General features: G+C 39.2%; 1 protein-coding gene across 11 annotated transcripts in view; it reads left to right on the top strand.

Annotated features, from left to right (window-relative positions):
* NLGN1 (neuroligin 1) overlaps positions 1–15,785 on the top strand; it is a 427,380-nt gene that overhangs the window by 118,808 nt on the left and 292,787 nt on the right. For 6 of the 11 annotated variants that reach the window (XM_015638001.3, XM_015637998.3, XM_015638003.2 and 3 more), the window contains 2 exons: positions 10,742–11,547; positions 12,001–12,060. In XM_015638001.3, the coding sequence (XP_015493487.1) occupies positions 11,055–11,547; positions 12,001–12,060 (553 nt within the window). In that variant the 5' untranslated portion in view covers positions 10,742–11,054. Of the gene's footprint in view, positions 1–8,409; positions 8,559–10,741; positions 11,548–12,000; positions 12,061–15,785 lie in introns of all 11 variants that reach the window. The other 5 variants (XM_015638008.2, XM_015638006.2, XM_015638007.2 and 2 more) reach the window with 2 other exon arrangements.

Genomic DNA, 15,785 nt, shown 5'->3' with positions numbered 1-15,785 from the left:
GTCCGCCCCCCCATCCTCCTTTCCTGATGATCGCAACTAGAGCATCATCTCTACTTGCTAAAGGAAAATCAATTTTCAACAGGTTTAATTAAAATTAATCAGTCAAATTACTTAATATTAATTGACTTATAATTAAAGGCAGAAAGTTACCTTGGAATCGGGAGAAGGGATGTTATCTGGAATCATTTTAACGATGCATAGGGTTTCAGAGCAATTACATTCAAATAACTGTTTAAATAAAACAAACCTGAGCTTGATTATAGTGTTACGTTCTTGCTGGTGCAGGTGACACCATCGGACTGGCCCTTTCCTTCTGTAAATTTGCTGACCTTTCAAAGGAATATCGTGCTAGTTTGACACTGGGTTTGCTTTCTGGAAGGCCAGTTTGTTTTAGCTCTAACAACTATGGCATTAAAATCCACTAGTATAAAATGGAAATATGTATTATAGAAGCTATAAATATCAAAGTGAATGTTTTTAGCACGTTTAGATATTCTGTGAATTTGAAATGAAGCAGATTTTTCTTTTTCTCAGCGTAAGTGTGAGAAATTGTTTTAGGAATTATTTTTTGCCAGCGCTGCCATCCACTGTGGCAATATTTGCATTTATCCAGAGCCTTAGTGGGACCAGACTGTGCTGGTAAATTCAGAGGTAATTCACATCCGAAACCATGCATTTTTGGCAATGCTCACAATAACCTTTTCATGCTCCCTTAAGACCTAGGCTGGTATTTTTGTTTATTTGTTTTTTACAGTAGCAGCGTTTTTGGTGCATCCACAGACTATTGTTATTGCTGAAAGAGAAGTACTGTGAGCTTTGGGACATTTTCCCCTACTTTTCTGGGCTGGCTTAGCTGAAGGAAAGGATACTTATGAAATTGCACGTACTTTATTACCGGCACCTGACAAGAGAAAGACCCGTGCATGGTATAAATGAGCATTTAAAAATAGAGCCCATTATTCAGGGCCCTGATTTTCAAAGATCCTGATTCCCATTGACTGCACTGAGACTTGTGTGGGCTCCACAGCTGTAACACACAGACCACTTCAGCATCCTTGAAATTAGATTTGCAGATCGGGAGCTAAGTAGCCATGTTTGGGAATAGTGCTTGGGAAGGATTATTTATTTTTATTTCCCCCTCCCCCCCATCACTGGTGCAGGGTTAAGGAAGACTGCTTCTTAGTTACTTTTTGATAAATGACACCGTTTTTCTTAGACTGTGGCTACAGATTGCAGTGATGTTGCAAAAGCAGTTTTGCAGTAAATGATTAGGAGACCCTCAGATACCCACAAAGAGATCCCATTTATCCTGTACGTTTCCTGCGAATCATATGCAGGCTGTGGGAAGAAAAATGAGGCTGGGGATAATCATGCTAAGTGTGCTGGGAAGCAGGATTTGGCTGAACACCTCTGTTTTTGTGATTAACTGAAGTAGCAACGAAAGCCATGAGAGGGGTTGAGGCTGTGTAAGGCAGTGGGTGTAGGAGCGAGGAGAAGAGCTGCTGTCCTGATGCTGCTTTGGTTATCTTACCCCTTCTCCTAGAGCAGGGTAAGAAGATAATATCCTAGCTGTTGATACTTAAACATCTTTAACAAAGTGGGTTTTCTCTGGATTATTTGGCTGGAGGTGGAGCAGTCTGCTGAGGAGGGTTATTTAAAGATTGGGACAGGGCTGTAGGCAGATAAATTGATTTGCAAGTGAATGGAGGAATTTGAACATGGTAATGGTGGCAGTTTTTTTTTTATCAGTTTACATTTTTAATATCCACTGGCATACACACCAGCTTAAACCACTCTAATTGTTCAAATGGAGTCTGGGGAAAAGGGAAGAAAGCAGAGGCTTAGATGTGGTCTCAGTTCATAATGGATTGGCTTGCCTTTCTTTATTAAAAGCAAATATACATTCCTTTTTAATAGAAATGTAGAGCTGCATTGAACATCCTTGACTAGCTCTGAATTATTTCTTTGATGTCATATTTATTATGGGTTTTTAATCACATGAAAAAGAAATTATTTAAAAATTAAATAGTGAGAAAAGAAGGGCAAAAGGAGACAAACGTTCTTTGAAAGCAAATAATGAAAATACAACATTTTGCTAGAGGTCCAGTAGAAGCCTCTGGGGATTTCTTTTAATAAAGGATGGGCAGTTACCAATCTGATCCAGTATATGATATAGTTTGTGATTAGTCCCAGATATCCCTCCATGGTAAGTATAACAGGTGATAAAATAATAGATAATGACAAAAAATAGCTCCTGTCTGATGAAGAGAGGCTTTCCTAGAGGCATATCTCCATTTCTGAAGCCCTGGTTCTGAGCTCTGCATTGTGAGGGAACACAAGCACTCAGAGGGGGATGCCTGCCCTTATAACCAGGTGTTGCACAAGAGTTTGTGTGGAAGGGGGAGAGAGGGACTTAGGGGATACAAAAAAACCCCCAAACAACAAAATAAAAAACGTGATGGGAGAGCTTCATCATGTGTTACATATTGAGAGCACATCCTGTAATTTTAATAACAAATGATGACATTACATCCCCCAGGATAACTATTGAATTAGCAGAATTACAGGGGGAAATAATTTTGGCTACTTGGTGACTCAGCTGCACATTTCCACCTGCCTCTGAAGACCCCACGTGTTTTCCAACAGAATTAGTTGCCATAACTATTAATTGCTTTTTAATGATGTTTTGTGTGCTCTCCAGGGATAAAAAGTGACTGGTTGGCTGCTTAGTCCCACGTTAATTTTGCTGTGCACCCACTCCACCATGGCACTTCTCGCTAGAAAACAAAAGGTGGTGTGAGGGAGCAGCTGCTGTGGGAAACCAGGGGGCACAGAGTCTGTACTGTAAATATCCTCATGGTTACCAAGCCATGTAAAGATCTGGGCTGCACACAGCAGGGTAACATGGTTTTTCCACTGCTGTGGTCAAATAAGACATGAGGCCATTAAAAGAAAAGCAGTTTGAGTTCTCTTTACCCCATTTGTTGAATTCTTCTGTTTTGTCCTCATAATATTTTCTGCATAATCAGTTTTAGTGTTGCCTTTGGGTAGCCTGTTACCTTCTGCTGATGCTTGGTTGGGTCTTTTGCACCATATTAAGGGAGACTGTAATGCTTGGAAATTAGCAACACATGACTGTAAAATCATAAAAGTGGTCAAGGACACTTTACAACTATTGCATTTCAAGTAAGTCATATTCCTTTAACGAAGCAGAGAACTTAAATGGCAATTTAAAAAGATGTTTTCTAAGTCTCTTCAATCACATCCTGCCTAGAGAAGCCATTAGCTCACTTCTGAACTGGTTCTGGGAATTTAATGAGGGGAATACATCTATGTTGTATTTCATACTTTTATTTAATTACATTTTGTCTGAAGCTTTCAAGCTCAATATCTGAACTTAAAGTTGTTCCTTAACTTTTGCCTTCCCAACCCTGTCCCCCAGTTTCCAAAACAGTACTTGAAAGCAGTAAAGTGTTATGTAGGCACACGGTGTTAGAAATATTCATGAGGAGAAAACGACAATTTAGTCAGGAGAAACCTTACAGATTGAGTATTTTGACATCCTCAAGCCTCTGCAAAACAGGCATTGTGGGATGAGGCTTTTGTTTCTCCAACTGGTTTCACAACAATGGTTTTATTTCTGTGGAGAATCTGGGCCCTGGAACAGTCACCATGAGACACCTCTGAGGGGTCAGGAAACCTTCTGGTCACTGGAGTCGTGGTCAGCGTGACCAGGACGTGACCACAGGGGGACTGAGGCTGGGTGCTAGAGCTGAAATAAGTCTCTTTCTCACAGACAGGGGTAGAAAATGAAAAGAGGACAAGGAGCTGAATAATAGGAGCTACACATGAAGTCGGATGGAAAGAGTAAATCTTTGTAGACATTTAATGGTGTTATATTCTAAGCTTTTGGGAAATTTTATTTGAAATTTTTTTACAACAGTAAATATAGTCTGTGCTATATCCTATTTCTATTTCTATTTCATGTGAGAGAAAAATTCCCCATCTATGGCACAACACTTTACTGCTACCATTACTGCAGACTTTATAGATCAGAGATGTGTCAGCATGTTAGCTTTAGCTGTAATGCTTTTTTTTTGTGAAACCTTATGGGCCTTGCAGCCACTTTCTCATACTGACACTCATAAAACGTTCAAGTTCTCATATTTATTATTTAATTTGCTTCCTATATAAAGCAGCAGAGCTCTTTGGTATGTGAATATGAAGCCAAAAATGACAGGCAGGCATGAATGGGACTAATGAGTTTTAATAATGCACATATTAGAAACTGCTAAAGGAAGTTTAATTAAGAAAAACAAGTTAAGCATGAAATTCATTTTGGAACAAATGCAAGTAAAGTCACAGATGTACGGAATGCTAGATCACAGGAAACAACCTCTTCAAGTGGATAGATCCCTCTAATGCCAATATTGCACTCAAGTTGTAGTGTGCTCTCTGCAGTTCTGGAAAGCCTGGTAATACCAGTCAAGAGCACTTTCAGAGCTGAGCTAGAGATGTTGGGTTTGTGATTAACAAATTATGTTTATACGTCTGTGAATTTTCTGATGAGTCGGAACTTGATCTCAGTTACTCTGATGAAATTGGGACCATCTTGTCCATCTGATCAAGAACAAAAACCATGGCTTCCTTTTTCTGCCACAAGGAAGTTTGCTGGTCTTTTTTCTTAAAAAAAATCATCTTGTTGAAGAGCTAGTTATTGATCTAGCTCTACAACAAGGCTTTTGTATGCTTGGAACTGTTACTGAATTGTATCCAGCTAGAACAACAATTCATGGACAAATCTGAGTTCATTCAAGCATCTTTGTTTGCAGAGATCTCCCTCAAGAAGTGGTATTATCTGTATTCCAGCTTTTTTTATCTTGAATTACTAACACCCTCCCCACCAGGAAAATACAAAAGTGATATCTTTCTTATGAATCTGATATGAAAGCTTGCCTTGGGGGATGAACTAGCATTAAAGGTAGTATTATTGTTGTAATAAAGGTGTCAAAGAAAATCCAATTAATTTTTCTCATATGATTAACCCCAGTGAACCAAGGGTGAGCCACAAATATATATCAGGTGAAGAACTTTGTTAACAATTCTATAACTAAATTTATCACCTGAAGGAGACAACAGAAGGACAATTAGTTTCAGGAGTAGTCTCTGGATGGGTTCTGGGCACTCTGCTAGAGTGATCAAATGAGAAGCACGTGTATATTTTATGAAGTATTAATGAATGCAACTCCCACTTGACCTGATGGTATGCAATACACAGATTTTGATATTGAAGCTCTCAAATGAGAAACATCTGGGTTATTTTTTTCTCTCTGATTAGCATGAGTTCAGTGGAATTTCTACAGTAGGTCAGGGAATCTTCCTGTCCTGGAGCAAGAACAGCCATCAACAGAATGGCCATTTGATCATTTAGCTGAATACTTACAGTACTCAAAAGTGAGGATAATGTGTGGCCCATTTAAGAGTTAACCGTAAGCTGCTAAAAGGAATAAAGGTTCACTTCAGTGCCCATTATATTCCAAGCCAGTGCATCTGTCATTTTTAATTTAAATCTGTATTACTTAGCTGTCTAAAACTTTACACGTAAGTGACAGAGTTACCCATTCTTTCTGTTATGGGTAAAATCACCATTTCGTTATCTACTTATTGTGCAAAATGTCAGACAGCTCAAGTCCACGTTAAAAAACTGTAGTCAACTTCTGGTAATATAAAAAATTACTTCAGATAAGAAGTAGAACTATTTTAAGAAAGTGATTTATTGATATGAGTAAATGGAAGATAATAGGACTTAACTGACCCTCTCCTCATGGGCTTAATTTGCCTGATTCAAAAACAGTTTAATAGAAAATTTTGATCAGAACTCTTCCTGTTTTGGCAAACTAGGATAGAGAAATTATTTAAAGGGATTTTTGAACTAGTTAATAAGCATTAGTGAATATACCCACTAATGACAAAGAACAAAAATTTGGTGCAATTAAAAAATGCATCACAATTTAAAGGAGTCTTATGACATCTACTCATTTTAATTCAACTTTTCACTAATTTTGAAGTGCTGCATTGGATGATTTATACTACAGTATTTAAATACTGTATTTTTCACTAACTGGTTATGAGGTTTAGCAGTCAAAACACCACATTAAATCGAGGTGAGGGCACTCAGGAATGTTTCTCTGATCTGGTAATGATATATTTACACAGCTTGTAGCATCTGGAAATCCTTTCCACTGGGTTGTTTGTGCTCCCGTGTAACATAACACTTATAATCTCATCCTAATACGGGGTGGGACTGTGAGCCCATAAAGATGATGTCTTATTCATACCTTTGTTGGTCATCTTGGCAAAGGTTCTGCATCTCAATAGGGCTGGATTTGTAGCAGCTTTCTGGAGCTACCAGACCTGTGGCTGGGTTGGAGGGGTGCTGGCATGTGGGATGTGACCAAACCCCACCAGGGCTGTACCCCTGTTATGTGTTTTATGTATTCAGGATTGCAGCCTCCTCCATTATCATTTATACACCTTATTTTTTAAATGAATGTTAATTTCTTCGACTAAACCCATGCAAAGCCCATCCCTTTGAGAAAGTATTTTGGGAAGCATGCAAGAGCAGTGTCAGTTTTAAAATATTTCACAGAATGGATTGGGTAGGAAGGGGCCTCTAAAGGTCATTTAGGTTTTGGTAGGGACACCTTTCCCTCCAGGCTGCTCAGAGTTCCATCAACCTGGCCTTTTTTTACCACTAAGTTGAGAGAAAATACAGTGTGTTTGGAACTTGCTTCCCTTGCTAACTTGAAACACGAAAGAAGAGAGGGGGAATTTTGTGCTGCACCTCTTGAGGATTTGTCTGGTCATGTTTACAATTGGTGTGTCACACCAACACAGTGTTCACCCTCATCTTTCCTCTAATGGCCTGTGTACCACTATCCATGTTCCTGCTTGGCTTCGTAGCGTGGTTTAGAACACAGATTTCTTCTTAGAGACATGAAACATCTCTGGGCTCTTAACTCTAAGGAGAGACTGCTGTAAGTAAAAATGGATGCAAATGTAGCTGGTTCTGCAAAACAGCACTTTGTGTTTTGAAATGAAGTGGCGTTGTGTGGTGCTCCAATCTCTTTGAATATTTGTGCAACTGGGATTTACTAGAAAAGTTGAAGTGGAAAGGAATTTTTAAGCAGGAATATCAAATCACAGAATACACCTTCAGCTGAAAAGAAAACAGCTTTTTTGGGGGGGGTTGGGAGGTCTTTATTGTAACAATAACAGCTTTTACATGTGCTAAAGCTGGCATAAGGCCAGAAACCTTGGGTGCCAGCAAAGGTTTTATTAATGCATTGGACTATTGATAGGTGCTACAGATCAAACCATCCCTTAAGATTTGAAGGTCTGGGCATGAGTAACAACGAGGAGTTTTGCTGCTGCAGTTTGCAGCAGATGTGACCTGTTGAGGGATGCCCTGTGTCATTGGAAATGCAAAGATGCGCCGAAGCTCTCTTGGATTGTTCACTCCCCAGCATACTAAATGCTTCTCTAAAGTATTTCAGAATCTGAGCTATAAAGTAATTTGAATTCAGAAAGGAAGATAATAAAATAATAGATGATAGAAAAAACCCTCTGTATCGTATAGACTGTTCGAAAGAGCATGAAAGACTTTATCAAATACCTTTTACAGTAGAATTCATTTGTGTTACCACGGGGAGCAATTGTGATCCTCAAATCAAGACAGCAGTAAAATCTGAGAAGGTTTCTCCTCCTTCTCCTCATATCCACATTATTTTGATGCTAAACCTTGTCCCAGATTTATCAGTGCTACTCTTTGGTTTATTCACCTGCTTGTCTCCCTGATCATTCCTGTTTATTCCCTCTCCTTTATTTTCCCACCGATTCCTCTTCAGCTGAATCCAGACACCAAGGGAAAGTCCAGTGTAGATCATCTGCAGGAAGACTGGGGAGAATTTTTTCCAGCATTAACTCTCAGTGTGTTTCTCTGGCCAGCTTCCCTGCTTGCCCTTGCACCTAGTGCTCAAAATGAAATTTTCTTGTGAAAGTCTCAGAAGATTTCATAAATCTCAGTCTTTTTATTTGCGTTGAGTTTGTGGTTTTGATGTGATAGCTTCAGGGCAGCCAATGACAGGCTTGAATGTCTGACCTCTCAGTCTCAAAAATAAACTGTTACTTAGACATTTAAAAAGAGAGGCTTGAAAAGAGCAAGTCCAAAATTCAAGTTATAAATACAATGAAAATATGTTGATTCAAATCCTGCAAGCACTTGACAATTTGCTGCCCTTTATAGCCTACCCATCTATTCATTGAGGCTGCTGCCCAGTAGTTAATTAATTAGGAATAACAAACACAGAACTGAATGATATTCTTACCTTTTTTGGCATCCTGTCTCAGAGTAAAGCCTTGTCCATGGGAGGCAAACCAGCACTGGAGATCACAGCAGAACTGTTCAGCTGCAAAGACAAACCAGCAGATGGATGAGCTTGGAATTACAGCCCAACTCTAGAACTGGCTTTGAGTCTACATTGAATTTACCATTTGAGGTATAAAAATTGTATTACAAAGTTTCTCTAGAACTGAAAACAAGTGCTAAATAAATTATTAGTGGCATCTTGGTAATTTTGCACATCAAACCAACCTAGCACCTTGAAATGAAGAAGGATGCTTTTCCTTGGCACAGCTATGTTGGATTTGTTGAACTGAGACCTTCCCCAGACCATGTAAATCAGCTGGAAAGCTTCTGAGATTAAACTCCTGCTATTTACAAGTTTGAGTTTGAGAAAGAAGAGGAAGTACATGTTTCCATTCCTGAGAGGAAAACAAATCCTTGTGGGTTTTAAGACCCAGTGGAAAAGGCTGTGGAGGATTTTGAATGCCACTAAGGAACAGGCTTCCATCTCTTCATGTGCATTGCTCAGGAACCTGTCTGCCTACTAAAAAATAGAAATAATCTTTACTATTTCTCAAGCAGTACTCTGCTCCCTCCAAAATCTCTATGCTATAAAGCAGCAATCCTCCATAAGGGGGATGTCTGCCATTCCATGTAAGTGTGTTAAAGTAAATGTAAACACATACATCAAGTTTGGGGAATTATTTTCTGCAGCTAATTTGGTGCATTTCCAGTGAACAGTGAGAATATGCAGCTGGAGAATGAAGGACATAAGCCTGTTTGTTGCAGTTTCACAGTGAAGGTGTTAGAATTAGCAGAGAAAGAAAGGGAAAGAGAAAATTGCAGAAAAGCTTCATCTATCTCCTTATTGCCTCCTGAGATAGATTGTTCAGAGCTAAAGGAACACTAGACATGAACCAAATCTCCTGCTGTCCTATATAGCTTTTACAATCTCCTTTTTAATAACCCAAACTACAGGGTAGTCTGACTATTAGACAAGCCGTTCTTTTGAATTCTCTCCACAATGTGTATAGACATGATAAAAAAAGCAATTCTCATTAAAGCTGCCAATGCTGTTTCAAAAGCAGGTGGTTTAAAATGTTTCCCATACAATGCAAAACACATTTCTTGTGCATTACACACTGCTTAATAGGGAGTGTAAGATTACACTGCTATGTTGTGTATAACACTGCATGTTAAATAATGGGATATTGTAAGTCGTGTTGGAAATATGTTTCACATGAATATGGAAGATATAACGATATGCACTGAGCAATTTTCAGAAGTGCTGGAACACAGCCTTGTGTGACAACCTCTGAGCTAAAGTAGTTGAAAATAGCATCTGGAATTTCAGATTATACAGTCTCTGATCCTAACTGATTATTTTTTCTAGGATATTGTTCAGTCAGCATGTGGATATATGAAAGATAAGATTTCTCCGGTCCTGTGGGAATGCTTATTGTTTATGTTATAAATTAAGGATGGTAGGAATTGAGTGCTCTCAACACGCATTTTCATTTTTCGCTGAAGTCAATCTTTTATGAGGAATGCAGGATTGATCTGACACAAAAATTGTGATATACAGCTCCCTCCCTAAGCTGCCTGTTCATGTCCTTTTCCAAACCAGTTCTGAAAAAAACCCCAGCAGCCTACAGAGGTCCAGTTGTACCTCTGTGAAAATTCAGAGTTTACCATTCACCTCAGCAGAAGCAGACTTTGGTCCTTCACTGATGTGAACATTTCAGTCTGTGTTTTTCATTAACTATCAGAAAACCACATAAAGCATGGTAATTCAAGTTATTGTGAGTAAGCTCAGTAATTCATGTTATATTTTAAAACGAACAAAAAAACGTTTGTATGTGTTGTAAACTGCTTTTAATGAAATTAAATGCATTTGGGTCTTCAGTATGCTTGTCTATCTTAATTTCCTCATCTTCTGCTTTAAGAAATAATTACTTCCTTTCTAATAAATCAACTTCTGCAAACAAGGTGAAAATTGATTATGAGCTGATTAAGTTAAATAAAATATTAACATAAACACTCATGCAATGTAGCTTGGCAGTAAATACCTTATTCTTGAAAAAGTGAATTTAAAAAAATGTATTTTCTGTGAGTCCTGTTTCTCCTGAGAAGTCTCTATAAATTCAACAGGTGACATTACAGATAATTCCAGTAATCAGTGTTTCACCTGCCATTTCATGGACCCATAAACTCCTGCAGTTTAACTTACATGGCTCTAGCAAATATTAATGTATGTAAATAACGTGTTAAACACCTAGTTATCACTCTTCTCATATTAGCTCTTTCATACTAATGATTTATTTTCATTTTCTCCAGGATATAGACCTGCGGCTAACTGGATTTGATTTATAAGAGGGGATTCTGCAGTAAATGGCTGCTCTCTTCATATTGCTGCTATGGAAAACAGAATTGTCAATAGGATGTAGTCTGATAAATAGTGCTGAGTGAAGATGCAGCTTCAATAAGTGTGAAATCAATGGAAGATACTTACCGCATGAAAAGCCTTTTGAGATTTTTCTGACAGGCGCCTATTTAGGAAACTTGATCTGTTTCCTCCGGTCGCCCTGTTTTTACACCAGTGGATACAAATCAGATTGCTTCACTGTAGATACACAACTAATGTGGGACCATGGCCTTTCCAAGATCCGTGTGGCTGAACTGTGTTTGGAGAGCGACGGTGGCCCGCCTGCTGCACACGGGATTGAACGCCACTTTTGCTTTTTCTATGCTTGGATTTTTGCTTCACGCTGCAGCCGTGTCCTCCCAAAAATTGGATGATACCAACCCAGTCGTGACCACCAACTTTGGCAAGATAAGAGGGATTAAGAAGGAACTTAACAATGAAATTTTGGGGCCCGTTATTCAGTTCCTTGGGGTTCCGTACGCTGCCCCTCCAACAGGGGAGCGCCGTTTTCAACCTCCTGAGCCTCCATCTCCCTGGGCAGATATCAAAAACACCACCCAGTTTGCTCCAGTGTGTCCCCAGAACATTATAGAAGGCAGGTTGCCTGAAGTCATGCTTCCCGTGTGGTTTACTAATAACCTGGATGTAGTTTCAACCTATGTACAGGACCAGAACGAAGACTGCCTCTATTTAAATATCTATGTCCCAACCGAGGATGGTGAGTTAATAGCAGGCGAAACAGGGAGATCTTTTTATTTTCCTGTTCTACTTTCTAACAATATTAATTCACGTGTACTGGTAGCACGCATGGCTTTCTCTGTTTGCACGCCGGCTTATTACATGTGTGCATGCCGCTTTTCTCTGTGTGCATTTGTCCTTGCTTTTTTGATTTTTGATTTTGATTTTCTCTTTTTCTGTCTACGCTCATTTCTTTTCTCCCACAGCACGTGTAATTTTTTAGGTCAAAGTTGGTGCCTAATTCTCATTGCCACCCACTGACTTCTGGGAAGATGCATCAACATCTTTTCCATTGCATGTGCAGGCACAACAAGTTGAGAATCTTCCGCACCTAATAAAGCAGGTCATATTTAAGTTAGATAGTGGTGTTGCATGCTCCTACTGTCTGTGACGGAGCTCCATGTTATTTTCTAGTCTTCTATTCATTTTTCAGTCAAAAGAATATCCAAGGAATGTGCCAGAAAACCCGGCAAGAAAATTTGTAGAAAAGGAGGTATGTATAAAGTGGTCAAAAAACCAAACCAAAACCAAAAGTAAAAAATACCAAACGGGGGAGAGATGGAAACCTTGCAAAAGGAGAGTGAATAATACAGGTGAAAGAGGCTGATTGCTGGTGCTGTGAAGTGTTAGGGACCGTCTTGTGCTGGTGGAGAGGTGTTTAAAGAGAGTAGATGGGAAGATAACTTTTGTAAAGCCGGGACTCAGTTGCACCTGATCATCTCTCTCTGGCACTATCTCCAGGGGCAGTGTTGGCAGCTTCTCTCTTGGCCTGGAGGTTCTGGGCAGTGTGTGTTGGTGGCACCAGGGGACAGGACGTGGTGTGTGGGTGCAGAGGGAGCTCTGTGCCCCGGGACGGGCGCTGCTCCCACTGGAGGGGTGGCACAGCCCACAGCTCTCCCTCCCACAACGATGGCATAAGGGCTGGGAAGAGTTACAGCAGTGCAGGGCTGAGACCTGCAGTGCCTTTCCCCCTGTTTCCTTGGAACAGGGTTCACTTTCCTGAAGTGTAGATGTGAAACGGTTTTTTTTTTTTTTTGCTGTTTTGTTTACACGCTTCTAAAAGTGAGCGTTGATTTCCTTTATTCTGTGATTACAGCTCTCTTTGTCAAGCCCACAAACTCTTAATACGGGTGTAGGGAACTGTTAAAATATTGTGACATGGTACTTTGGGAACTAGACTGCTTTTGGAAGCTTTGGAAACTTGGCTTCTCCCCTTTCTGTGTTAAATAGTATGGAAGACTTTGCAGATTTCTTTGTGAATATTTGCAAATTCCTCAAGCAGTTGACATGCAACAGAGAAGGTCTATTTTGGTGCTGATTCAAAGGAGGCATTTGGTGCTAGTTTTGAAGTACTAATTTTGTACTATGCACGTTTGTTTTGCATCAAATGTTTTTTCTTTATTGTTTTATTTAAATAATGTGTTACCTTAGAGCCGGACTGCATGTGAATTAGAATGCTTTTTGGGGTAAACAAAGAGTACTGTGGGCATGCACAGTTGCCTTTTAGCTGTAATCCATATTTTTTTATCCTGTTATTCCAAAACAAATACATTTTAGGAAACTGCATAGCAGAAATGTTTGGAGCTGGGCAAAATTGAACTCTTTGAACACTGCATTAGGTTTTTAAGGCAATATCTAGGCTCAAAATGAAGGCGGCCTTGTTCCCAAGGCTTTAGCTCTTACAGCTCCTAACTGCTGGTTGCAGCTAGTTGTTAATTATTAATTGTTAATTGTAGTTGCTCGATGTATGCTTTTTTTAGATGTCTAAATCCACTTTCAGTGACTTAAAGCAATTTGTGTTTAAAGTGTCAGGCTTTGAGACATCTTCTGTTTTCTGTTAGGGAATTTTTTCTCGGTGCTGTAAAAGTACAATTGTTTAAGCTGGATTCCCAAAGCTGGAAATGAAGATAATCAGGGTACTGTGAGCAACGTCACTTCTTCACACATCATTCAAGTTGGAATAACTGCTGTCATTTATATGCATTCAATTAATGTGCAGTGCTGCAGCAGTTATTACGCAGTTCATCAAGCGTGTGTAATTAGCTGAGCAACTTTCACTTCCTATCACCCAGACGCTGATTCACAAAGTCATAAATAAAGATGCAGATCCCCATCATTGTTCTGAGAGAGCATCTTTCATATGAGATAGAATTAAAAGAAAAATAATAAAAAATCAGAAAAATAGCAAAAGTCAAGGGAAGAAGAGCCCAGTAGCTGAGAAAGTCATGCTTATTGTCCTATGGGCCTGGAGGAGAATAAAGAGAGTTATTTGAAATTCAGTAGGTTCCTTTCCACTTAGACTCATCTCACACACAGCACAATTAAAAGCCTACCTTTTGCTGTTGACAAGTGCTGAATACCTTCAGCTGGGCAGCTGAGATATCTGAAGTAATCTCTGCTCTCTGAGTAACTTCCCTGTGTTTATTCTGGGCTGGGATTGCCCCCACAGCCAGGGGCAAAAGGAGTTGAGCTGCAGGACAAAGTTGCAGTAGAGTCACAGCAACAGAGCAGCAACCACAGCTTGGAAAGGCATCAGTTTTGTGTCAGAAAGAAGAAAGCCAGACATTCTCTCTTTTGCTAGATTTTTAGGTTGAAGTCTTTGCATCACAGTTAGTGATGAAAATTATTGGAAGGAGAAAATCTGAAAATCAGAGGCAGACTTTTACATCATCTTTTTAATTAATAAAGGATATATAAGATCAAAATGACTGAATCAGCAACCATATATTGTCATTACATATGGTTTGATTCCTTCTCACTACATGAAATAGATTGAATTAGATAAATAAATTAGTATTTATACTTAACTGTCAGCTGAGGGACATGACCAAATTTGAAGAACAAGTTTGAAGAACAGGGAGCAATCTGATTAACATAGATGTAGAAATTAAAGGAGTTCTATCCATGAGTCATGGATTGTAATGAGCATTATATCCATGACCTCCTGTTGGGATTTGGATGTGCCCGCAGCAGAGACTACAGAATGATAGGTTGAAGCTGGGTGAAAAAAAATGAGACAATTCAGCATGTTTTTTGCTAAACATAGAGGCCTGTATTTTAGTTACTTGACCTTCAATTTACTGATTCAAAAATAAAGAAAGAGCATCTGGTTTTGTGTCTTTTCTTCCAGGTACATCAAGGTCAGAGGCTGCTAATTCTGTTTTGGGTATGCAGGAACTTGTTTGCAAGTGCTGGGTCTGGAAAATTGCTGCAAAGGCATTTGAGTAATTTTGTGGTTTTTTGAGTCTAGTTTTCAAAACTCTAAATTTTAATAGACCTTGGTTATATTGTAGGTATGTGGTATATACCATTTCATTGATTGATACAAATTATATTTTCTGGCATTTCCTGAATTTCCTGACAAAACTTGGTATAATTTCTAGGGATTACCTGAATAGTATTCTACTGTTTGGCATTTCAGATCTCTAATTTACCTTATCGTCAAGACACAAATATTTTACTTGTGATCCAGAATGTTTCCTTATCTCTTAGGAGGGCAAGTGCTTCCTGCTTTAACTGCATACCTGTGGTGCTTTAACACTCTGCAATCATGTCTTTGCATTGCAGCTAGATAAATTTCCTAATATAATGACAACTACACAAAGAAAATTTGGGAAGGATCACTTATATGACCACTAAAAGAACCTCCAGGTGTTGTGTGCTCTGCACTTGGGATGACATTATGTTCTTTCTTGGGAACCTGCATAAAGATTTCATAGTGCCTGAAGATGCCTCAGTGCGAAAATGTGGAGGTGTAGGTGGTATATCTCCAATGTCACAGAGCCAGGCAGGTGCAGTTTTGGATAAATTAGTATTTGTAGGAGATTTAGGTGTAGAATAAGGAAAGAAATCACTTGATCCTTACTTTTATGTTTAGGAATTATCAGTGGCTCAGAGACCGCCCAATATCAGTGACTTCCCCACATGTGGATTCTGTTTCTTATTCTAGTCAGGGCAGTGAATAAATTTTAAATGCGGAGACTCATGATCTGAACTACCTCATTTGAGAGTGTAGGATTAGACAGCTCTATTAATATTTATGCCTCCTAATGGTCTACTTGATTTTCAGAGCAAAGCTCCCCACACCATACTTTCTGGGTTATGGCTGTGGTTACTATGGACGCACAGGAGCAAATGTACATACACACAAATATATTCATGGAACTGAAATACAAATCACACTGCTGTAATCTCATCCTGCTTTGATCTCCCTTTGTT

This window comes from Parus major, chromosome 9 (genome assembly GCF_001522545.3).
Source record: "Parus major isolate Abel chromosome 9, Parus_major1.1, whole genome shotgun sequence".
NCBI classification, from domain to species: Eukaryota; Metazoa; Chordata; class Aves; order Passeriformes; family Paridae; genus Parus; species Parus major.
This window is presented reverse-complemented; position numbering and strand designations above follow the sequence as displayed.